The sequence below is a fragment of the Cotesia glomerata genome, linkage group LG7 (assembly GCF_020080835.1).
Source record: "Cotesia glomerata isolate CgM1 linkage group LG7, MPM_Cglom_v2.3, whole genome shotgun sequence".
Lineage (NCBI taxonomy): Eukaryota > Metazoa > Arthropoda > Insecta > Hymenoptera > Braconidae > Cotesia > Cotesia glomerata.
Window position 1 is genome coordinate 19,948,664 of NC_058164.1, and position 25,969 is coordinate 19,974,632.

At 29.0% G+C, this 25,969-nt stretch overlaps 3 protein-coding genes across 7 annotated transcripts; 1 reads left to right on the forward strand and 2 right to left on the reverse strand.

Annotated features, from left to right (window-relative positions):
• Positions 1-172: 172 nt before the first annotated feature.
• Positions 173-3,171, reverse strand: LOC123269175 (actin-like protein 6B). Its single transcript, XM_044734760.1, has 4 exons — positions 3,030-3,171; positions 1,957-2,918; positions 1,678-1,875; positions 173-606 (listed from the first exon to the last, which is right to left on the reverse strand). Exons 2-4 carry the CDS (start codon positions 2,896-2,898, stop codon positions 391-393), a joined length of 1,356 nt encoding a protein of 451 aa, XP_044590695.1. The 5' UTR covers positions 2,899-2,918; positions 3,030-3,171; the 3' UTR covers positions 173-390.
• Positions 3,172-4,254: 1,083 nt separating this feature from the next.
• Positions 4,255-13,479, forward strand: LOC123269129 (neogenin). 4 transcript variants are annotated; one of them, XM_044734676.1, is made up of 8 exons: positions 4,256-5,021; positions 5,130-6,338; positions 6,876-7,065; positions 7,161-8,866; positions 9,830-9,874; positions 9,989-10,378; positions 10,561-10,671; positions 12,530-13,479. In XM_044734676.1, exons 1-8 carry the CDS (start codon positions 4,970-4,972, stop codon positions 13,351-13,353), a joined length of 4,527 nt encoding a protein of 1,508 aa, XP_044590611.1. In that variant the 5' UTR covers positions 4,256-4,969; the 3' UTR covers positions 13,354-13,479. The 4 variants fall into 4 exon arrangements, with proteins under 4 accessions (XP_044590610.1, XP_044590611.1, XP_044590608.1 ...); XM_044734673.1 differs by having other exon boundaries at positions 4,257-5,021; positions 6,516-7,065; positions 12,530-13,478; XM_044734675.1 differs by lacking the exon at positions 10,561-10,671 and having other exon boundaries at positions 4,255-5,021; positions 6,516-7,065.
• Positions 13,480-16,777: 3,298 nt separating this feature from the next.
• On the reverse strand, positions 16,778-24,840 carry LOC123269146. 2 transcript variants are annotated; one of them, XM_044734718.1, is made up of 5 exons: positions 24,736-24,840; positions 23,295-23,739; positions 22,029-22,357; positions 18,055-19,259; positions 16,778-17,995 (listed from the first exon to the last, which is right to left on the reverse strand). In XM_044734718.1, exons 2-5 carry the CDS (start codon positions 23,727-23,729, stop codon positions 17,643-17,645), a joined length of 2,322 nt encoding a protein of 773 aa, XP_044590653.1. In that variant the 5' UTR covers positions 23,730-23,739; positions 24,736-24,840; the 3' UTR covers positions 16,778-17,642. The 2 variants fall into 2 exon arrangements, with proteins under 2 accessions (XP_044590653.1, XP_044590652.1); XM_044734717.1 differs by lacking the exon at positions 24,736-24,840 and adding an exon at positions 23,918-23,971.
• Positions 24,841-25,969: the final 1,129 nt, after the last annotated feature.

Sequence of the window (25,969 nt, forward strand, 5' to 3'; positions counted from 1 at the left end):
AAAAACCGAGGGGTGATAATAAATGCGGAAGTATTCACAGGTGATTTAATAATACCCTCGAATACTAGAGAAGATAATAACTGTATTACTACATTACACTCAAGAAAATTATATAATTCAAATTTTAAAATTCTCTTTTCATATATACTAATAGCCATAAAAAAATCAATAATACTTCATAGAGTTACTTTATATGTAAGTTTACAAATGAAAAATAAGTAGTGTACATTTTTTGTCGTAACTCTAGTGAACCTTGGCAGTATTGTAGAAAAATTAAAATTGTACCATAAATTGGTTTCGTCATTACAAAAAAAAATTAATAGTAATATTAATTTATATATGTATATATATAGATAGAAAAGTATCAGTTAACATAAATATCAAATACGATTACGGACACTTTCGCTCGACTTGACTTTTTCCGCTTTCTTCGTATTCTTGACTTGAAATCCACATTTGTTGGAAGGTACCAATTGACGCCAGTATGGAACCACCTATCCACGCTCCGAATCTTCTTTCAGCACATCCATTAGCACTTATTAATTTTAATCTCATACTTGAAGGTATTCGCATCGACAAATCTCTGTTAAGACGTTCCGGGAAGCCCTTTAATAAATAAAATAAGTGTTAATAACAATAATAATAATACATACTAATAAATCAAAAATATTTTTACTGAGCGCTTAATAATTTAAAAATTAGAATGTATGTGAACGTTAAACTTTTATCTTTTAATTAAGCACTACTTAGAATACGAATAAAATATTTTTAAAAATTTTCGAAATATTATTGAATTTTAACTTAAAAATTGAGGTAAAAATATTTTTATTAATTATTTCAATTTCTTTTTTATGAAATTCATAAAAATCTAAATATTGCATTGATCCTCGTGTCAGAATTTTCAAAACATTTTTGTACATCCTCACTCAGCTCGTCGATCTGAGCCTTGTCTCTCTACTCTAACTCTCACAATTTTTAACGGATCTCCATCAAACTTCGCGTCCATATTCTATGGATAATTACCGAGGTTAAGTTCGAGGATGAGCTGAATCGGTCGGTTATTTCAGAAATACGAGCTGATTCAAAATTTCGAAAAGTTCAACTTTTTTTGGTTCTCCTTGCAATAACTTTTTAATGCGATAACTTTTCATATTTCTGTAAATTGCATCTTAAAGCTTATTTAATAAGATTCAATTTCCATGCTTATTTATTGTCCTCAATCAATTAGATCAGGAATAAGAGCAGATTAAAAATTTCAAAAGTCACAAAAAAATTCTACTATTTTTGGTCCTCTGTGCAATAACTTTTGAATAAGCTTCAATTTGAATAGCATATCATATGTGAAGTCTCAAAATTATGTCATATTCTGCTATGCTAATTATGAAATTTGTTTTGCACTGGTTTTTTTTTTTTATACAATCCTGGTAGTTTTTTTTTCTATTCATTATGAAATCTACTTCTATTTCGGCTGCCGAATGGCCTTTTTTTAAGTTATGAGTAATTAAAAAAAAATCATCTCTTTGATAATCTATAGAAAATTTATTTTGAATTTTTTTTATTGTAAATGTAAAAGTGAGTAAAAAAATGTGCTTAAAAAAAATTCAAGTGGAAGAAGATAGAATTTATATAATACTTGAAAAATATTTTGAAAATTACTGAAATATTTTGTTTACTTACTTGAATAAATGAATTACCACCAGTAACTACAACACTGCCATAAAGTGCTGGTCTGACATCAACATCACACATTCCAACACTCGTCGTTACAATGTGGCCAACACCAAGCATCGTGTTACCCACCATTCCACCACGCATTTGTACCATACTTGGATCAAAAAGTGCCTCAGGTATTCTAAAACGTTCCGAAGAAAAGTCCTAATAAAACCAAAATTCAATTCGTAAAAAATGACAATTAATTAATTAAGCCGTTATTGAAATAAAATATTTTAAATCTACCTGGTGATAACCAGTGGGAAACTCATACTGAACAGCAGGAATAGTGGATACTATTTTTTCATCATAAGGAGTTTCAGAAATTTGAAGCGAGCTAGCTTGAAAGTCTTGAACTAATTTTTTAACCATGTAATTCTGCCAAGATTTAGTAACTTCAGGTAAACCTTTTTTCTTCACCCAACGGGGTTTTTCGTGATCCTTGACGACTTCTTTACTACCTATCATGTAGGCAGGGGATAAATCAATATCATTGTCCTGTAATAGCTGTCGACACTGCATTGTAATATAGTCACCGCCAAGCGGGGATTTAACGATAGCTTGAGTCAGTACAAAACCATCTTGCACTGGTACTGCTGATGTATGTGTAGCACCACTGTCAACAACTATACCAGTAGCACGTCCATTGGCAAATGCAGCAAGCACAGCATTCTTGACAAGAAAGTACGCCGGTACGTTGTACTTCTCAAACATTATTTCAGTCAACTTTTCACGTTTGCTCCGGATATTCCAGGGTGCCTCTGAAAATAGCACCGGGTGGAATTCAGCATCCGATTGAATTATTTTCGAGTAAGTATAGTCTAGTACTTTTTCGAAATGGTCCCAGTCTTCAATCATACCCTCCTTCATGTAACTAACAACCTCCATTCCTGGACGCGGTACATGAAGTATCGTCGTATCGATGTAATATTTAGGCTTAGACTGTGTGATATTATTATCCTGTTTTTTATCATCAACGTCCATCAGTTCAACTTTGTTAGTTCCAGTTGCGATGTTGGTTGTACCTACCGTATTATTACAATTTTCCTCTCCGATACCAACCACCGCTGGGATTTCGGCTTTCGGAGTATCTTCTTGAGCATATCCAACACGCAGTGAATGATGTCCTAAATCAAATACCAGCGCTCCTATTTCATCTCCACCATACAACATACCTCCTGATGACATTTTTATTTATTTAATAACACCTAGAAAAATTTATTTGTTAAACACCGTATAACCTTTAATATTATGTTTTTATTTTAGTTTTTTTTTTTTTTTTTTCAATTTATTAATTAAAGTATTTATCAAGTACTTACCTTCGATGAAATATAAAGTATTATCAGTTTTAAATAGCTTTTATTATAAAAAATGGCTATTGTTTTATATAATTATTATTTATATTCATACACAAACAACAAAGCAGTTAGAACGCCAGACTTAACCTCAAACACAATTTCAAAGTCCGCGCATGCAGGTGAAAGATGTGCGCGCCGACATACCAGAGTCGGGAATAGCGGGAATAATATTCGCCTTTTAAATATAAAATCCACTTGTGAAAAATTTACATTTATAAAGTTAACCATTTTTTTGATTCATAGTTTTTTTTTTTAATTTTTAATTACGGAATTTGAACTTTATATTTCTTTATTATGATTTATTTATTTAAAATATCATTAAAATTGTCAGGTATCTATAAATTTTAGTAGAATACTTCTATTTATTTTTCCGTGATCTAGATAAACATTTTTTTAGCTTAAAAAAAAATTGTTACTTGTAAATACATGTTTGAAAAAACATGTCAACTTTAATATATTGTCTAAATAATTTTATGTGAGAATTTTAAACGCTGACGCGAATACAAATTTAATCTTATGCAATGGAATATTGAAATATTAATTCAATAAAACTATTTCAATAATTTAATAAAATTCAAATTTTAGATAAAATATTAAATTTCTTGTCGGTTTTATTGTATTTCTCATTTTTTATACAGCATTTATGCAAAAAATGATAATAAAAATTTTATTTAGAATAACGAATTAAAAATACTATTTGTTAAAAGTTAAAATTAAAATGATTAATGTAAAAAAATTAGAAGAGATTTTTTTCATAAAAAATTTATAAAAAAAATTCTCTTGCTAATTTAATTATATTTAATATTCTGCAAAAAAAATTTTTATTAAAAATTGGAGTATCAAATTGTGCTTAGAAGATATTTATAAACGTATAATTATAATTATTTAAGATAATCAATTTCGGCCATTTTTACGGTGTAAATTTTTTTCGATATTTTCGCGTCAAAAATTTTTTAATCTTAATTTTTAATTACAAAAAAAAATCCCCAAAATACTTATTTCTTTTTTCGATTAAAAGAAGTAGTTAAAATTCTTTTAATTTCAAAAAAGTTTCCTACTCCAAAGTTTAGATAATTTTTTTATATTTGATAAAATCTAATCATCTAATTTTTAAAATTTGTCATTCAGGATCATGCGCAGATGACAAATAGCAGCGCCACTTTTTAAAAATAAGTTGACTTGAAATGTTTTGTTGTATAGGTATGAATAGAATGTAGATAATAAACGCAAATACATATATGTGTGTATAAATGTGTGGGATTTGTATTTTTTAAAAGAGGGTGAGTGAAAGTATAGAGCATAATATAAAGCCTGGCGCACGGAAAGTGGAGTAGAATGGTACAGTAGACAGCATAGAAATACAGAATAGAATGAGCAAAGGTGAATATGAGGGGGTTGGATACATGTGTTATATATGTTATATGTATATATATATATGTTATATACATATATGAATATATATGGTGTACATAACGAGACTATGGCGACGACGACGACGCTAACCGTCTCCTCGCGCGCAGCCAGCAATATGTCGTCCCCGCAATAGAATAATATTAATTTACAATTTAAAATAATAAATATACGTCCTTATGTGGAATTTAAATAATATTACACTGTGTATTATTTTATCAGTAAGTGCAATAATGCAATTATACGTTTGGAGATAATTTTATCCATGTAGTATTTAAAAAAGTGACGGGATTGAAACTATCATATATATAATAAATAAAAATCGAAAGCTAGTGAGAAGAAAGAAAGAAAGAAAAAAAAAAGAGAGTGAGATGGAAGAGATGTGGATTAATAGATATTATTTAGAGGACGACAGAAAATGATTTTAACTTGCGGGTTTTATTGAAAATTTTAATTAATGTTTATTTGAATTAAAATATCGATTCAATAAAATGGATAAATTCATTGGAGTCTGTTTGATTATTTCCGGACTTGTCACAAGTGGTAAGTAAACGTTGTTTGTTTATTCAATTTAAGATAATTATTGTTATTATTATTATTTTTTTTTATTATGATTTATAATAATAAATAAAAATTTTCTAATTTTAAAAGGTCTTTGTGCTGCGGGATTAGATTTGATAGTAGAACCGGAAGATGTTATTGTTGAGCCAGGTGGTGCAGCTCGACTGGACTGTCAAGCGTCTAGCACAGTGTACGATGCATCAGCTATTAATATCCAGTGGCGTACCGAGGACGGTCAAATGGTTAATTTTATTGGAGATAGTTATAGATCACAATTAGCTAATGGATCGCTGTATATCAGCAGTGTCTACGCAGATAATTCCGAGTTGACGGGTGGTTATCAATGTTTAGTGACAGTAGAAAATGTCGGAGCTGTTGTATCAAAAATAGCTACTATCAGTTTGTTGTCACAGTTGCCGGCGTTTAAAGAAGAGCCACGAGATATAGCCGTCAGTTTGAAACAAACGGCCTTTTTTAGCTGTAGTTTGTTAACAACGAAATCGTTGGAAAATAGAGTAAAAATTCAGTGGCTCAAAGATGAACATCCTTTACAGCTGGATGAAAGTCGTATGACAATAATGCCGTCTTCGGGTGCGTTGGAAATAGATGATGTACGCCACGAAGATGTAGGTTCCTACCGATGCAACGCTACGGCTTTTAATCAATATAGATTGAGTAATAAAGCTCAGCTGACTCTTTTACAAGAATCGCCCTCGTTATCCAGCGATCTTGATCAACAATCCCCGCCTGTATTTATTGCAAAACCCAAAGCACAAATAGCCGTTGAAGGTGCGACAATTATACTCGAGTGTGCAGCTAATGGTCGGCCTAAACCTTCTATTTTATGGTTGAAAAACGGAGTAGCTGTTGATCTAGCAACGTTGGATTCAAGATATCGTAAAATAGCAGCATCTAGCCTTATGATTACTGATATTATGGAAGAGGACACGGGATCATATCAATGTCGGGCAAAAAATGATGTTGAAACACTCGATGCGGTGGCTGAAGTAACGGTTCAAGTGCCACCGAGATTTATAAAGAGACCTGAAGATAAAGTTGCTAGTGAAAATCAGGATTTAGAATTTGAATGTGATATTTATGGTAAACCAGAGCCTAAAGTTACTTGGCTTAAAAATGGAGAAAAAATAACTCTCAGCGAATACTGGCAGCTTGTTAATAACAATAATTTGAGAATAAATGGATTATTGCCGATAGATGCTGGAATATTTCAGTGTATTGGAACCAATCCAGCGGGTTCTATTCAAACTTTCGCTCGACTTGTTATCATTCATAAGCCAAGTAAGTCATTTTTTTCATACAGGTACTCTTTAATTTTGCTATTTTTTTTTTTATTTCGCTTTTTTATTTTATGATTTATTTTATTTTATACTTACTTATTTGATTATTTTTTTTTCCTACCATTTTTTATCCTTTTTACTAATTGTGTTACCCCGTACTAATCTGTTATTAAAAAAGAAAAAAGCCATTTGGCAAAGTCACCATCCATAACATTGTCACCCAAGTCATTACCAAAAAAAAAATTATCACATCAACGACAATTATACAATAATACCTGGCAACATCCCAGCACGCTCCTTGGTCATACATTATCAGCATTTACTCCATCATCACCAGAATTATCATCGAATTCTTATCCTGGTGATGATTCCGCGGATTTATTTTTTGATAAAATCACAGAAGCTGATACTGAGGGTGATCTTGATCCTGATTCTGATTTTGATTCTGATCCTGATGAAACCTTATTACCACCCCCACCATCTCGTCATCATCATCATTATCACCATCATCAACAAAAACCTGAATCCCATTTTTTAGATAACACCGACAATCTGGATCTACTTGAGGGTGCCGGCAGCAATGGGCCTATTCTATTACCTCCAAAAAATCTCAGCGTTGTTATTGTCAAAACGAGATTTGTTACTTTACGTTGGCAAAAACCAGAAAATGCTGATAGTGATTCATCACTTACTTATCATATTTATTATAAACAAGATGGATCTCAAAGGTAAATTATTCATGCTTAAATTAAATTCAATTAATTTAAATAACATACTTTAACTTTGACAGTAATAAAAATCGATGAATATTTATGATTTATAGAGAACGCGTAGTAATAACTGCACAAAGACAATTGGAAGTAGTAGTGCGAGGTCTTCAACCCGGAGTAACATATCAATTTCGTGTTGTGGCGCATAATTCACAAGGAATAGCTGGAGCTTCTAGTGAAGTACTTACAGTAACAACTCACTCTGAAGCAGATGTACCAAGCCCACCGTTGAATCTTGAGGGCCATGCAACGAGTAGTCAGAGTATAAAAGTATCCTGGCAAGAGCCAAAAATTCTCAACGGTCGCATATCTAAGTACGTTGTAACAGCAATGGAAAATACAGACGACGTTGGTGGCAGTATTGGAGCTGGTGGATTCAGCGAAGGTGAAAGAATACGTGAAACGACGAGCACAACGTGTGAATTAGTTGATTTGACACCTTATACTGAGTACAGTATTTGGGTGTACGCAGTGAATGAAAACGGGCCGGGTGCGTCAACGAGTGAAATAAATCTAAGAACTTTTAGCGCTCAACCATCTCACCCACCGCACAATGTCACATTAGAAGCAGCAAGCTCGACAAGTATTATTGTCCGTTGGGAACCACCGCTTGAAGGTCAAAATGGTATAATAACAGGGTATAAAATTCGTTATCGTCGTCAGGATCGTCGTTATCATTCAAATACAATAACTACTGAAGGTAATACACGTCTTCATGTAATATCTGGATTAGAAAAACATGGTGTTTATCATGTACGTATTTGTGCATTAAATGTTAATGGTACAGGCCCTTGGACCGAGTGGATGGCAATTGAAACTTACGAGAATGATTTAGATGAATCAACAGTACCCTCAGCACCAACGAATTTACGTACAAAAGCCCTGTCAACGTCCATATCCGTATGGTGGAGTCCACCCAAAGATGACAGAATAAAAGTACGGGGTTACATTATTGGCTGGGGTAAAGGTTATCCGGATGTTTTTAATCAGGAATTGGACGGTAAACAACGTTACTATTCAATTGAATCACTTGATCCAATGTTTGAGTATGTAATATCACTACGCGCAACCAATGAAGCTGGCGAAGGACCACCAATTTATGCTAATGTAAGGACTATTGAGAAAACGGCTGTTGAATCAACAGTAACACCATTAATACCACCAGTTGGGCTAAAAGCAGTCGTATTGTCTGCCAATACCGTTGTACTGTACTGGACAGATACATCACTCTCTGGTGGCCAACGTATTTCGGACAACAGATATTACGTCGTTAGATATGCGCCTTATCATCCATTAACACTGAGTCCACGTTATAAATATTTCAATGCTTCTGATCTAAATTGTATGATTGACGATTTGAAGCCAAACACACAGTATGAATTTACCGTTAAGACAGTTAAGGGTAAGCGGGAATCACCGTGGAGTATGATTGCACTTAATCAAACACACGAGGCTGCACCTACATCATCACCACGTGATTTAACTGTTCAAAGTTATGAAGATCGTTCTACTGCAGTAATAGTACATTGGCAACCGCCTAAGCAACCCAATGGTCATATTATCGGTTATATTATATCTTATTCGACTGATAATACAAAACGTGAGAGAGATTGGCATGTTGAAGGTGTACTTGGAAATAAGACTGAGTATATTATTAAAGGACTGAAACCTAGTACAACTTATTATTTTAAAATTCAAGGAAGAAATATCAAAGGTTATGGACCTTTTTCATCTATTGTTGTCTTTAAAACACCACTCAGTAAGTTTATACTTTTAAATTATACTAATTCTTATCTTTATTTAATTTTATATAATTGTTTTTTGAGTTATTTGCTGCACGATTCGAACAATAATGTTTTACAATTTTTCGACTAGCTTATGCAAGTTGAGAGACTCATTATATAAAATCAATGTCATTGTTTCTGAGCTATTAGGTAGATTTCATAGAAATCTATCTATTACATTGGTCCTCATGTCGGAATTAACTGAAAATTTTGTCATATAATCTTTTAAATAGCTGAGTAAAGCTCTAAAAAAGCAGTGGTAGAAACATTTATAGATATAATATAATGCTAACGAATTTGAAGATGAATAAAATCGGACAATTATTCTAGAAATAGTGGCCAGTTAAAATTTTCAAAATATAAAAATTCGTCATTTCCGTGACTATATTTGTTAATAATTTTAGACAAGATATCTCATTTTTAAAAACACCACTCTAAAACTGATGGCATGCCGTTTGATTTGACCTATAATAATACTCTAACTTTTCAAAAATTTTTACCTTAAATCTATTCTATGAAATCTACCTTCCATCTCGAGTGCGGCCGGATGGAATTTTTTTTTTTTTTTAAGTATTTTACACACAAATTATTCAATGAAAAATTCAGAAAACAATTTATTTCTTGAATGAATCGATCGATTTTAATACGATTTGCGATAACGTCTGCATTTTAACAAGTTTTGAATCTGATGAGTTTTATCAATTTTTTTTATTTTAATAATTCAAAATTTATTAAATTGCTAAACCATTCTAAAAATAATGAAATTTTTAAATAAATTTTCAATTTTATTTTAATATGAATGTTTGAGCCGTGCATTTTCACATTTTGCAATTTTTAATTTTTATGACGTATATTATTTGTGAGCTGGTATAAGAATTTATTTTTTATTTTGATTTATTTTAGTATTTTTATTTTCGTTTTCTTTTGATTTATAATAGGCAATGGCATGGATTATGATGATTTTTACAGCCAACAACAACAAGGTAAGTTTTATTTGAATGATGAGAATGTTATAAGAAATTATTAGTTATTTTATACATGTGTGTTTAAAACTTTTATTTAATACTGGTTAATTAATCAATAAAAATTTAATTTAGATGGACGAGGATTATCCCAAGTTCTTATCTATATAATAATCGGCTGTGCAGTGATATTAATTACTGGAGTTGCAGTTGTTGTTATATTTGTATGCTGTAGAAGACAAAATGAGTCACCAGACCGTAAAAAAGGCTATATGAAAGATGTAAATCAAAAGACTAATATTAAACCACCAGATCTATGGATTCATCATGATCAAATGGAGCTCAAAGCTCTGGAAAAATCATCAATTAATGGTGAAACTTTGACATCAACGACTAGCGGTGGAATTGTTAATAATACATTGCCAAGATCTGGTAATACTGATTATAACCATACAGATACATCTGGTAATACAGTAATAAATTCTGGTTCACTGGATAAACGTACTTACGTACCGAGTTATATGGGTAAATATAGATTTATTTTATTACAACTTAATCCTGCAACAAAATTCATAGTACACACAATGTAACGACACAAATTTTTCTGAGTTTCGTTATTGTTTATTTAAAAAAAAAAAAAATTCATTACTTATTTATTTTTATTAGTTAATTTTTTTAAGTTAAGCCATTTATTTTAATTACTGTAGCAACTAATAATTTGGATGACAAATGCTCGACACTCACGAGACAACACAGTCGCAGTAAATCAAAATTTATCCCCCTAACTGTGGTTGATAGCGGTGGACCGCTACATTCATGTAAGTATATACACAATACACCACACAGAGAAATTTAGATTATCTGCATTTTATTTCTGTACCAATTTAGAGCTATTTTTAGACAGTTCTCATCTGAATCATTTGTGTTAATCATTATTATAAAAGCATTGAAATTTCATTAAAAAGTTGAAACCGAATCACAGGATTTTTTTGAGGAAAAAAAAGGACCATGAAGTCACAGTTTCACTAAGATATTGATTGATTTTTTTATAACTTACATTTATCATCTGATTCAAAATGTAGAATTAGAGACTGTTTAACTACTACATCATAAATCGAGGGTAAAAAGGATACCTCAGATTTGTGGCAGTATCTGACAAATATATAGATTAATAATTTAATGGATACTTTTAAATAAAAATAATCAAATGCATTTTTCAATTTCATACTTGACTAAAAATAATACATCTATTTGAAATCAAAAGAATTTTTGGTAATTATTTACAAGTGGGGCCAACCTTATTTTGGGCCATAACTAGGTAAAAAATTAACATTTTCAAAATTTTTTTTTGATTTGCTTGTTTTTACGGCGCATTTATGATAAAAAATGTGAAAGAAAACAATAAAGATTTCGATAGCTTTTTTGTCTTCAAAAGTTGGAAAAAATTTTGGCTCTCAGGTTTTTGGTGCAAATTTCTATTTTATTTTTTTTTTTTTATGTTTTTTATATATTTTTTTTAAAGTACATAAAAAAACAAACAATAAAAAAAAAACTTAAATATCACAATTTTATAAAAAATTTATAAATTTTTTTGAAAATTAGTAAAATTTGTTAAAATTGTGCTAATCAACCTTTTTTTCTTTTTTTTAAATTCATTTTTTTATGTATTTTTCCAAAAGGATATATTAATAAAATCAAATAAAAGTTTCGTTCAGAAAAATGAAATTTAAAATGGTTTTAAAATGGACCCCACTTGTAAATATTTACCGAATTTTTTTTAGAAAATCAATATTATTATTATTATGCTTTGCTTGTACACCTCTCGGTTTTTACAAGGCTGATTCCTCTTTTTCTCCTAGCTCTACGCTTTTTCTATTTCTCATATTGGACCTCAGCAAGTCCCACCCGACATTTCATTTCTACTTTTAATTTTTGCGGCTGTGGACCGACTTGTGCTTTCTGTACCGTATTCACCCTGAACCTCGCCTTCTCAGGCTATTGGAACAGATTCATGGGGAAACCACAGAGAAAACCCATGATAGTACAGTCGGAGCTAGGCTAAGTCTACAGTGATTGATAAGAAACTCTTCTTTTATCGACCACTGGAGCATTAGGCCCCTCTCCTAGTGTGCAGAGATTCCTCGCGCTAGCCAACGCTGACTAAAGTGGTCACCCATTCAAGTTGTTGCTTAAATGTGTGATCGCCCAAGTTAGACGTGGCCGCCCGGCTATCTCTGCCACTTTCAAAGGCTGGGCAACGTAACGTAACGCACATATTTTACATTATAATCACTGAAAAATATTGGTACGTGCTGGGATCGAACCCGGGTCCCGTTCTTTCGAAAAGCCATCACCGAGCCGACCAGGCCATTGCCAGCCTTTTAGAAAATCAATAATTAACACAATTACGAAAAAAAAAAAAATTTATCACGATTATACCGTAAAAATGTCTCATAATTTAATGTCGCATTGAGGGAGAGTTCTCTGAAAATGTAACATGGGGGGGATTTAGGGATTTGAAGGCCTACAAAATAGAATGACGTCACTTATAAATGACCCTACGGTAAACCTAAATTAATTTATCAAAATTCTTAGAAAAATAGGGAATACTGTCTAAAAATACCCAACTAATAAATTGAAGTATAATATAATAAATAAAACTAATAATAATTTCAGCTATTGCACCAGGAACAGCAGCATCAACGACCATTGTAAGTAGCGGTCATGGTAACAGCTTATCACAACCAACGATCTTCAATTCATCGGATGGATCGCGTGAGTCGTCACGATCAATTTATCCACGTACTGTTGGCGCTCAATATAGCTTAAGTAGAGCCCATATAACATTAGAGCCCACTCCGGAGTCGAATGCATCTGCTGATTTATCATCGATGTCAAGCAATTACGAGCAGCTTCATCATAATTCTATGACGTACGGCAGTACACCTTACAATAATTCAACAAGTAGTCAACAGTTTACGCCCGGACACTACGGTGGTGGTAATACGAGTCAATCTTCCGTGGCTGCTAATTCATCGAGTATAATCTCCGGTGGAAATAGCAGTAGAGGTGAACTTGGTGGTGGTAGTGGATCAGGAACAGAATCTAATGCCAATAGCGGTGGTGGTAGTGGTAGTATTAAACGACTCCAAGGTCATCCATTAAAAAGTTTCAGCGTACCAGCTCCACCACCACAATCAGCACCATCCACACCAGCACAACAGAAACACGTAACTCAAGTTTCTCAAGTTACTGTAAGGTCTAGTCTATCCGGAAGTCCATATAAAAAACAACAATCCGGTTCTTCCTCAGCAGCAACTAGTACTAATCAATTGACTAAAAATCGACTGGCTTCCGTCTCAAATGCTTGTCATACGCCTGAAGAAATTGAACGACTTAAACCCTCGTACAGTACTGAGGAATTGAATCAAGAAATGGCTAATTTAGAAGGCCTTATGAAGGACCTAAATGCCATAACGGCCTCTGAATTTAAATGTTGAAATATTATTTTTTTTTCTGTAAACATTCTAATGTCGCCGGCATAAATCGTACTATTTTATTATTATTTTTTTTATTTATATAATCGATTTTATACGTGATGGTGTGTAGAAAATTTTTTAATATCTAGTTTAATATTACAATACTCATTAGTATATTTTATTATATATATTTATATATATAAATACTAATGAAGTAATTAAAATAGTATAAATTATATAATAGTATAAATTATATAATAATATATACTGTCTGCCATATTAATATTTAGCGTATTTTACGCTTTTTTTTTTACGATAAAATTTTTTATATCTTTTTATATAAATATGTGTGATTTAAAACGTAAAAGAAAAAAAGACAAATATCGAAATATTAAAAAAAAAAATATCATTTTGATTTTCACAATATGAATTAATGTTCGATAGGCTGAAGTTTGGCCGTTTAAAATTTTATTAGAAAAATAAACATTTTTATCATAATTATGAAGTGTTACAGCGGACCAAAAATTAACCGCAGTACGTAAACTTTTCATTCGACTAATGAAGAAAAATAAAATCATTGCATTATGATCTCATTAATATAATATTAACAAATATTTACGCTCAATTGACAAAAAATATTTTACTGCCATAACAAATTTATTAGAAGAAAAAAAAATTTTTTTTTTTTCAACAAATCAATTTAACGGGAATCGAAAAAAATTTTCTAAGTATAAATAAAGTATTATTAGGATTGATATATTAAAATTTAATTAATTTGGTATTTGATACATTGTTTTTTTTTTATAACTATTTATTATTTTATAGTTTATAATTAAAAATACCATCAGTGATTTTTTTACTTTTTTATTCATGTTTATACGCACAATTATGCGTGTGTTTTGATACTTTTACACGAACAAAATAATAAAACTAAAATTAAAAACAAAATGAGTGATTGTGAAAATTATAAGATAAGAGCTTGAGTACTGTTTGCATTTATAAAAAGAAATTTTTTGCTTGTTGCACAACGAAACGAGCATAATCTCGTATTCTTTTATGTATATTCAAAATGGTATTGGTGATAATTGATGATTTATACGAGGTTAAAATAAAACAATAATAATTTATATCTTAGCTTAATAAATGACAAACTTTGTACATGATATTTATATTATAAATACTACTAATAATAGTAATAAAAAAAAAAAAACTAAAAATAGAAAGAGAATACCCAGGAAAGTCGGCCTAGATCACGGCTTGTCGTGATAACGGGGTCTAAACAATTATTTTACCATAAAAGTATACATTTTAGCTTTTATAATGATTACAGTATACATAAATATTAACTACGTATATTCTATTATAATAAATTATTTATTGATTATTATTATTATTATTATTGTAGATTAAAAAGAAATTACAATAGACATTACGACAAAATAATTATCAGCTTTTTACTACTTTTATTTATAATCATAATCATCATTAAAATGTATCAATAACAACTACCAATTGCGTATTTTTCATTTTTATAATAACAATAATAATAATAGTAATAATAATAATAATAATAATTATTATTATTATTATTATTACCATATTGTTGATGAATTTTTTTAGAATTAAATAATCGCGCAAGCCTTAAAATTAAGCAGCGCTAATTTATACATAAGTGTGTACATAATAAAACAGCATTTATATTTAATTTGTTTTTTAAACATTTTTTTTGTGTATGTTATTTACAATTACAACCATGCATGTAATCCCTTATAATATATAATTATAAAAAAATGACAAAACGCGCAGGTAAAAATAGATTCAAACTAACAAAAAAATTATAATAAATTTTTAGTCAAAGTATAAATAGCATTTTTTTCATATTATCATTTTTTAATTGACTATTTTTTTTTCATTCCATTTCAAGTCACTCGTAAGACGAAAACAAATATACGAAATTTAAATCACTCTTAATCAGTATTTTATTATTATTATTACTTATATTTACATGTATGATATGTGTGTATATGTGTAAAGTTTTAAATTGATCGCGAAATATTTATTAATTATGAGTATAATTCATTTCAATTATGGCAAGCATTGAAAGTACATTCTTTTTTTTTATCATAATAATTGAGCTTATTATTATCATTATTATAATCAAATATAAACTAAGGCTTAAATTAATTATAGCTTGTAAGTTTTTTTTTTTTCTGATCGTTGATAATCAATTAATATTGTCAATGATGTGAATTTAGATGTTTATTGCTCAATTATAGGACTAGAAGTCTCAAAAAAATTTGCTAGTTACTCGCAGATTTTACTTGAATGAGTTTTTTGTGTAAATGAAGCTATACACCCGGTATTCCTGTAAGTAATTTCAATTGCATTCATTTAAAAAAAAAAGTACGTCCTGTTTACACAACATTCTAGTTTAATATATACGCCGTGTGATGATCTTAGATTATCACAGGATACAAAAATGGGGTAGTACCTGACAAATCTTAAATGGTATAATTAATAACAGTGTTGGATATAATTGAAATTGTTTTCAAAGTTCATAGTTAATATTAACTTATTAACAACTAAACTTTCTGATTGCTCCAATTACTAAGTGCGTTAAAGTTTAAATCATAATCGAGTAATTATGTTAAGAGGTCATTCTGGCTTGTAACTTTTAAAAAAAAATTTTTTTAAACATTTTTTTGAAAGTACATATATCTACAAGTATTGTATTAAAATGTCCATATTGATGTTCGAATGAAAAACAAATCAAAATTTAGAAAAGGCTGAAGAAATTTTGTAATGACATTAGAGTAAGCAGTCACTTAACAATTTTTTAATTTTATTTAATAAAAAAATTTGTTCCAAAAAATTATTTTTAAAAAATTGCATTTTTTATTTTTTAAAATTTCTATATGTCAATTTTTTTTGCCATAATTTATTTGTTATATAATTATTAAATATATGCTAAATTAATTTTCATAATTTTTTATGGTGCCGACATCGCCGATTGACTTTAGGTTTGATTTTAATTTTAATTAAAAAAACTTTAAACGCGTTTATCTCAGAATTATGTTTTTCTGCTTGACGTACACGATATCTCGGGAATCACTGACTCGATCTTTATGAAATTCAAACAACATATTCTACATAGTATCAGTTATTGCAGCTACAAAAAAATCAAAATTTTGATTTTACTACTTTTTTTTTAAACTAGAAACTGTGAAAAAAGCCTCATTTTTCAGATTATTTATTTTTTTTTTTTCAAATATCTGTCATTTTGTTATTTATCAATAAATATTAATCTCCGTAGCTAGTTCAACAACTACTTATATATTGAAAGTAAATAATTTTGGTTTTTGCGTTTTTGATAAGCTGTTATCAAGTTATCATGTACGTCAGTGACATACCAACTTTTGGAGAGACTCTGTTCACCCGTTGTTTATTCATATAAAAAATATAAAAAAAAATAAATTTAGATATTTTTTGTGTTATTCAAGAGTGCATTTGTTGAGCTAAATAAATTTTATATTAATATCTGTAATAGTTTCTGTGTAAAAAAATTATGGATATTGGCTTTTTTTTTCAAGCGCTGGAACCAGAATAACCCCTCGATAAAAATTTTTATAATTAAATCTGCAATTGTGATATTAACAGATAATAGTTTAAAATTAGTTAATACCCAACGCTGATTAATTATACAATTATTAATGAATTTTATTTGCGTCAAACTATCAGACTATCAATTTATCTTATTTTATTTTAATTCACATTTTTATATACACTTTACTGTAAATTCAAGGAATTTTTTAAATTCTATATTTATGTTGCAGTTATACGGAGATACGTACGACACTTAATACTTAATTTAGCTTTTTTTTTTTATAAATCATTTATGTTAAAAAAATTTTTTTTTTATAAAATATAATAATTTGTGAGAGCAATTAATAATTGGTGCCTTTTTTTTGTTCATTTTTAATGAAAAATAAAATAAAAAAAAATTTGTATCTTCTTGCAAGTACATGTGAATGTTTTGAATATATAGAAATTCGAAATTATCACAATTCGCAGTTCTGTTAGGAAGTCGAAGAAGGGCACCATTCCCTACCGGCGGGTAATAATAATAGCACTCTTTGGGGAAGAGTCTGGGGGACTTTAAAACACATTCATTTTTTACATTTAACATTTTACAATAGTCTTCGCTCTTTGGTTAATCTAAAATTTTTGACTATACTAGATTATTCGCATCATGTGCGTACAATATTTTTTTTTATACTACTGTGCTTTTCAAATAATTAACTTAATTAACCCTATAAAAAGACATTATTTGTATTTGGTAGATAAAATGTTGCGATACTTACAATAGCAAGTGTAAATGCTGTAAGTAAAGGTGGTATAATTAGATGAGCACTGACAATAGTTTGATAAATAGCAGTGCCAAATAATCCAAAAATTCTGAATGCTGCTGCCATTAGCCCAAAGGCAGTACAACGCAAATGGGTAGGAAATAATTCAATTGTTATAAATGTAAATATCGTCCAAATCATTGCAAAAATAGTTATTAAGCCACCTTCAAATCCTAGCACCGCTAATGCATTATTTTTACTTATAACAAGAATTAAACTGCATACTCCGACAATAATAATTACAAGTAATGATAGACCTGGAAAAATTTTAAATATTATTACCTAGTTAATTAATTAATTATATTAATTAACTTACCAATTATTTTAGTACGTTGAAATGTTGTTGTAAGAATAAAGTATCCAGTAAATGCCGCAGCGACAACAATAACAATTTGAGCGACCAAATGCCCATGCAATGCCTCTTCAATATAAATATTATAGTCAAGATCTAATGTTGGGCATGGGCTTATTACACTCAATTTAGTATTATTTTCCAAAACACACCGTATAAAGATTTTAGCTGATAAATCAGTATCAAGAAATTTTGAATTAACAATAATGCTATCAGCAAAATGTGTTTTGCTTGATTTTATGCTGATAAAGTCAACAGATTTAAATGTACAATTAACAAAATCAACATGACTAAATACCATTTTATTAAATTTACAATTTATAAATTTTGAATTTTTATACCAACGATTTTCTAACGATGATGTAAATGTTTGATTAATATATTCTTTGTTTATCAAACGTATTGTCTCTTGTTCATATTCCATAGAACGTAAAACTTTTAAATATTCCGGACACCAAAGAAGTAATCCGTATAATCCAAACCCAACAGCAGACCATATTACCAAAAGAGTTATTGTTATGCGTAAAAATGATGCCGAAAATAATTGAATAAAAGAATTGCAAAATACTTCAATTGAGTAAGTAATATCAGCAAGTACACCACTTGTACTATTGCTGCATTGATGATGATGGTGGTGATTATGATTATTATTATTGTTATTATTATTACTACTACTATTGACACTGCTTGATAATGAGGGTGAAGGTGGAGAACAATTTCCACTGCACTGTCCACGTCTCCTCGGTCTTTTAGTTGGTAATTCTAATTCAGACAATTGATACTGCGTTGTTGCTGTGATAGCGCCGCTCCCAGTTATATTTTTACGTGTATTACTTTTGTATATTCTTTGATAGACCATCATTGCTTCAACATCATGACCAGCTTCAATCAAATAACGTGGACTCTCTGGTATAAATATTAAACTGATAGTTGCACAAACAGCCGGGACCCAACACATCAGTAGAAATCGATGCCAAGCACTAAAGTGTTCTTTATTTTCTAATACAACCATTTCGCCCGTTGTTGGGACTACAATCCAAGCCAATAGTGCCGCATAAACACCACCAAGTGCACCGGCACTTATTAAAACACCGACCCATTTTGATCGACTGATGTGCGGACAGCATTCAGCTATGTAGACAAACGCCAGTGGGATAGCACCGCTAACACTGTTAAAATAAAAACAATATTCATTGATATTAATTGCTTAATTACTAACATTACTAACTAGCAACTTGCAGTTACTATATGGCTGCTGAGAATTATGAATTACTAATAAAAAAATGTTGGCTTAATAATTTTTTCATATTTTTTATCACAATATACACTAGGATGTGCCAAAATTCAATTTCCGTGAAGAACCTTTTAAAATTGGAATTTTGAGTTCCGCTTTTAACAGGAGCTTTGTTTGGGTACTTCCAGCCATGAGATATCTCCACAGTGGCCGGAAAAAATTATAAAAATGATTAAAATTTTATAATTACTAAAATCAAATACGAACTTCTCAACCTAAAATATCTCAGGAAATGCCTAAATACAGTTCCTATTAAGAGAGGAACTCAAAATTCCAATTTTTAAAGGTTCTTTATGGGAATTGAATTAGGCACACCCTAATATACATAGTTTAGGTAATTTAGAAAATAATATTGTTTTCAACGGATCGATTATTAATAATTTGATGGAAAATTTGAAGAATCAAACTTATAGAACCAACTATTCAAAACTTTTCCATAAATATATCATAAAAAAAGGCCATTCGGCAGCCGAAATGGAAGTAAATTTCATGATGAATAGAATTAAAAACTACTAGGATTAAATACAAAAAAAAAATAAATAATGTTCAATAAAGAAAGAGAAGAATTATTGTACTTCAGTACTTTTCAGTCAGTTTTGTGTAGACAAAACGACTGCAAGAGTAAAATTTCTTAAAAATGATCCTAAGATGGATATTTTTTGCTTTAGAAAAAAATGTAAGCACATAAATTGAAGCTTGATTTCTCAGCTTTCAGATGCATTTTACAGGAATCGAATAACTCGACGCGGTCAAAAGTTATTTGAAGGAAAAGTAGTGAAAGTATCAAATTTTCGAAATTTCAAAATTTTTAAATGCTGTTATTTCTAAACTATTTGACCGATTAAGCTCATATTTGAACTTGACCTTCCTAATAGTTGATAGAATAAGTATGTTGAGTTTCATTGAGATCCTTTAAGAATTGTTGATGCTATCGTCGTGACAAGCCGCGTTATATCGTGTATATATATATATATATATATATATATATATATATATATATATATATATATATATATATATATATATATATATATATATATATATATATATATCACCAAAAAATATAAAAAATCGTGAAAAGGCATCAATTTACATCAAGATTTTTCTGATGATAAAAAATTAAACTATAAAAATTTCTTTTAAAATAAAATCATATCCATCACAAAACTTTCTTTATTTTCTTAATTGTTTAAAGGATAAATTTATGGTCGCTGAAAAAATATTACACTGTGAAAAGACATAAATTCAAGTTACGACTTTTCTGATGATGAAAAATTTCACGATAAAATTTTATGGTCGGGGCAGTTATAATAAAAATTTTTTTTTTTTTTTTTTTTTTTTTCATTTTGGTCAAATTTAGTATCAACTGCACTGATAGAAGGATTTATTTGTATTAAAAAAATATTTGTTAATAGTTAACAAATCATTTATTAGAGACCATTTTTTAGTATCAAACAAATATTTCTTAGTATTTAAAATGATTTGTTTGTATTTAATAAATCAGATATTCATTTATTAAATATTAATAAATCTTTTTAAATACTAAGAAATATTTGTTAAGGACTAAAAAGTGGTCTCTAATAAATGATTTGTTAAATATTAACAAATATTTTTAACTATAAACAAATCCTTCTATCAGTGTGGAAATTTTTGACTTGAATTTTTCCTTTCAAGGTTTTATATGGGTTTCAGCGGTAGTTAGTTTGTTGTGCATGTAAATGTAGTTAAATGTGAAATGTTTATCAATATAATTATTTAATTTAGAAAATAAGGAAAATTTTGTGGCGGCCATATTTTTATTATGGAATTGATTTTTATAGTGAAATTTGTTGTCGTTAGAAAGATCGTAAAATTTATGTCGCTTTATACTTTGACATTTTTTCAACGATAATCAGTTTATCGTCTAAATCATTAAAAAAATAAAGAAAATTTTGTGACGGATATGATTTTATTTTAAAAGAAATTTTTATAGTTTAATTTGACATGAATTTGTGTCTTTTCACGATTTTATATAGTTTTTGATAATAGTCAATTTTTTTTATTAAATTTCTGGAGAAGTTTTGAATAGTTGGTTCTATAAGTTTGCTCTTCACATTTTAATTAAATTATTGATAATCGATCCGGTCAAAGCAATAGTATTTTTCAAATTTATTTCCAAATTACCCAAACAATGTATATCGTGATAAAAAATATCGAAAAATCATTAAGCCAAAGTTCTTTTATTAGTAATTCATCATTTTTGGCCGCCACATAGTAACTGCAAATTGTTCGTATGGATTAATACTTGATATATAATTACATTCACATGAACACAAGAAAATCAATAAAAAAAATTTATCTAGCGTGAAATTAGAATGTTATTAGAACTACTCCGAAAATTTATCATAATAAATTAACCACCAAAAGGCAAAAATTCAGCACAAGACCTTTTTTTAATGAAGCTAAATTTAATTAAAAAAAAAATAATAATAATTTTATTAAATAAATAAGCCAGAGACAAAATTTCTCTTATTTTCTTAATGATATAAACAACTAATAGACTATTTTCAATTGGAAAGGTTAAAATTAACGTCTATTAAGCTAACATGGCTAAATAAGCAGTATTACTCTTATTTTGGCAGATAATTTTCAAAATTATTCTTACCCCATTGCCGAAAATAATCGTGCAGTCATAAAAGTTCCATAAGTAGGCATAAAAGTTGCTACTCCACTAAAAATGATATGAACTGACATTGCTGACAGTAATGCTCTACGACGTCCAATACGATCACCTAATCCACCCCATCCGATTCCACCAAGTGCAAGGCCAATTAATGTTATCTTAGCCAACCATCCTTTTTCATTGTCTTTGATACACAATTCAACTTCTGCGCTTGGCAATATGTAAGGTACTACGAAAAATTCAACAGTATCTGCTGCAAGACTGAGACCAGTACACAGTGCTGCGAATATTTGGAAATAACCAACACCAGCCTGAAATTTTATTTTAATTTTTAGGGATTGATGATTTAATGTTTAAATTATTTCTTATTCTTAAGATATTTATAAAAAACTTTACATGACATAAATATATCACCCTTAAAATGTATCACCAGGTAAGACGTTATCTAAGAAAAAAAAATATTATTTATCTAACAAGAAATGTCACTTGACAGCAACAAAAGTGAAAGATTGATTTCTTTTTATAATCAACGTGAGTAAGATTGATTTCGGTTCATGATTTACATATGATATAAAGTTAGATTTTAATCAAAGTTTAAAATATACTAATGACAATTTAAACTTATTTTATAAAAAAATTTAAATATATTTAAAAAATTTAACTAGATAAATATAAACAATTTAATTATGAAAATTCAAGTTAAACGTATCGGTTTCAAGATATTTGAACTAATTTTAAAGATACGCAGTTTCTAAATAATTGATCAATTCGACTAACTCTTAAACTTAAACAAGGTAATCATACTAAAATAACTAATTTATTCAATACCTATTTAAAAAAAAAATTTTTAATTACTCAAACTATGTGAATTTTATTATGCACATAAATTTTTTGAAATACTCAAAGTGCAAATGAATGTAATAATAAGTAAATTAAAAATTTAAGAGAAATTTTTTAAAAATACACCCTAATTTTGAAATTTTCCGGGTTAAACATTTTGTAATTTCAATTTTATTTGTTTAAAAATTAATAAATGTTTTTTGCCTTAACGATTATGAATATATTTTCTTACTCTTTTATGTACCCTAACTTTCTGATAACTAAGCAAGTATTACTTTTCTTAAATCTTACTTTTATTATTTTATAGATACCAATAACCTGTTGAAAAATTTACAGGTGATATTTTTCCAGTAAAATTTATTCCTTCACTCAATCTTAATTGTAATTAATTGAATAATGAAAGTAAACCTGTTTAATAGCATCTTCATGAAACTGTCCAAGTAAATCATCATCGATATTTATTGAATCAATTAAATCATACTCAGCAGAATCAGCGAATGTAACAACACCTCCAACATTTTTTTCACCATCTCCAGTAGCTTTGCTAACATTGTCAGCAGTTTCAATAGAAGATGTTGTAGCTGCAGTAGTTATTGTAGCTGCCATAGTAGTTGTCATGTTGTTTGCGTTGGCGGTGGTATTAGAATTGGTTGATGACATTTCGCTGGGCATTTGATGATTACTTTCCTCAGTATACATTCTTGTATGACTTCTGATTCCAAATCTGCCACCACCACCTCCACGATTGTTGATAATCCCTTTTTCCTGTAATAAACCACTGGATTTTCTGTCGCCGACGAGCGACAGAGTTTCCTCCTCCAATGGGGGTGACATCACCGTCATTACCACTCATCTACAACACAAAAAACATTTATGTTGATAATTATTAATTAAATAATTATTATTAATTTAAATGTTGCATAATCACTTGTACCGATTACAGTGTAGATATAAATAAAATATATTATATTATCAATCAAACTTAGGTTTCTTTGATATATGTATATATACATACACAGACACTCACTAACCTGGTAAAGTGATAATTTTATTCTTCCAGTTATCTTATTTATTTTTAATACAATATCCCTTATTATATTATTTAAAAACTACATTCTTTATTGTTCACTTAAAAAAATCATTTTTAAAAAATATTAAAAAAATTGATTTGGACTTTTTTTTTCTATTCATTGTATTGAAATAATTTTTAAACTATTACAGTAACTAATTACAAGTAAATTATAAGTAAATAATGAGCCGTGTGTAATTATTCATTTAATGATATAAAATTTTATTTTATAATAAATTAACTATTATTACTGTTCATTAACACTAATTTATACTTGTCATGATAGTTACAATCATCAATTTTTTTTTTTTTTCAATTATATATTATAATTATTTAAACAACATTATTAACAGCAACAATTATTAATATTCAAAAACCATTATATACACTATTTTTTCTTTTTTTTAATGATAATGATTAAATACATGAAACGAAAAATATTATTTTGTGTAGTGTGTTTTGTATCGATTTAAAAGACAGCGAGTCGGTCTCTGACACAAGCCCACACTCACATATTTAACCACCCACGCGACACACAACCTGTCTCAAGTTAATACTACCCAACTGACACACATTGACTGCTGTAAATTTAATGCTTTATTATATTATAGTATATCCTGTAGAAAAGTTAAGCTCCAAGCTACGGACATCAGTCTTTCACTATCAATTAAACTGTAAATTAAAATATTTTAAAAATTACCCATCAATTTATTGATTATAATTAATAGTTATTAATTAATAATATCGGAAATTTGATTAAAATTTCACAAAAAAGTTTACCAAATAATAATTATATTATGAATCGTCATTTATTTATACATCATCATCACTACTTTCATTAATACTCTTATTTTCATCCGCTTTAACTCGCGCAATTATTTCTTTCGCAGGATTAAAAACACCGTTAGTTTGTGTGTTACATACAAAACATCGAGTCGTCTTTTTGTACTGCTCTAAGGCACATTTTTCGCAGAAGTAATGCTTACACCTGTAACATATCAATTATAAGTCATTAGTATCAAGTGTATAAATTAATAATTATTGGCAGAGTAATTAAATAATTATGTAATTAAATTAAACATACTTAGTAACAATCGGATCGACGAATGTATTGCGACAAATAAAGCATTTAAAGGGGAGATTGTCTTCATCGCTATCAATTTCATATTTTTTATCGTCTTCATCACCGCTGTTTCCACCAGCACCATTGATCGCGTCACGTTCAAGTTGCCAGCCTAATTTATAATCTGACCGGTCATGCAAAAATTTACAGCTGTCTCCAAAACCACAGTAACCTGTTTCTTTGTAATCTTTACATATATCAGGCTGATAATCCCATCTTACTGTGGTGCGTATGTTTGCTGGTGCTCTTATGGGACCCTTACGTACCATCCCACTCGACGCATTACCAGCAGCAGTGTCTTTTTTCTTATAATACTGCGAATAATTATTCAATCCCCGGTATATTTTGTCATCTTCTTTACCCTCAAGTTCTTCATTTATTTTTTGTGCTCGTTCAAATATCGCTTGAGCGTCTTTGTCCAACTCTGTTTCAGTTTCAAGTATTGCAGTGGCACCTTGATCACTTGGTCCTGCTACTGCTATTGTTCTCCGACTTTTATAAGAAACTGTTATGTTTTCTTCATCACTGCTGTCTGATTTCTCTGTTTTTCGTTTGCTTGATGTATTTGTCTAATTAAAAGAAAAAAATTTACTATTATTATATTATTAAAAAATACTTTAGTCGTCAAAAAATTAGAATTAAATATTTTCAATAAAAGAGATAAAATTCAAAAATAAATTGTAGTTTCATTGTTTTTATTTTAGTAAATAAAAATTTTATGGAGAATATAATTTAAAATTGCATACTGAAGTTTTATATAAGGTAAAAGACCCAGGTAAAAGGTAAAATTATTAATTAAAATTATTATTAACACTTATTTTAATTAAAAAAAAATAAATTAACTCTAATAAATTAATAAATATAATTATTATTATTATGCATTACTTGTAC

Coding starts and splice junctions, on each gene's coding strand:
- LOC123269175 (XM_044734760.1), bottom strand. CDS start 2,898: ATGTCATCAGGAGGTATGTTGTATGGTGGAGATGAAATAGGAGCGCTG. Junction 1,876..1,956: donor TTCCCACTGGTTATCACCAG/GTAGATTTAAAA, acceptor TGGTTTTATTAG/GACTTTTCTTCGGAACGTTT. Junction 607..1,677: donor GTGGTAATTCATTTATTCAA/GTAAGTAAACAA, acceptor TATTTATTAAAG/GGCTTCCCGGAACGTCTTAA.
- LOC123269129 (XM_044734673.1), top strand. CDS start 4,970: ATGGATAAATTCATTGGAGTCTGTTTGATTATTTCCGGACTTGTCACA. Junction 5,022..5,129: donor TTCCGGACTTGTCACAAGTG/GTAAGTAAACGT, acceptor TAATTTTAAAAG/GTCTTTGTGCTGCGGGATTA. Junction 6,339..6,515: donor TGTTATCATTCATAAGCCAA/GTAAGTCATTTT, acceptor TTATTAAAAAAG/AAAAAAGCCATTTGGCAAAG.
- LOC123269146 (XM_044734718.1), bottom strand. CDS start 23,729: ATGACGGTGATGTCACCCCCATTGGAGGAGGAAACTCTGTCGCTCGTC. Junction 22,358..23,294: donor ATGAAGATGCTATTAAACAG/GTTTACTTTCAT, acceptor ATAAAATTTCAG/GCTGGTGTTGGTTATTTCCA. Junction 17,996..18,054: donor TCAACGTACTAAAATAATTG/GTAAGTTAATTA, acceptor AAATTTTTCCAG/GTCTATCATTACTTGTAATT.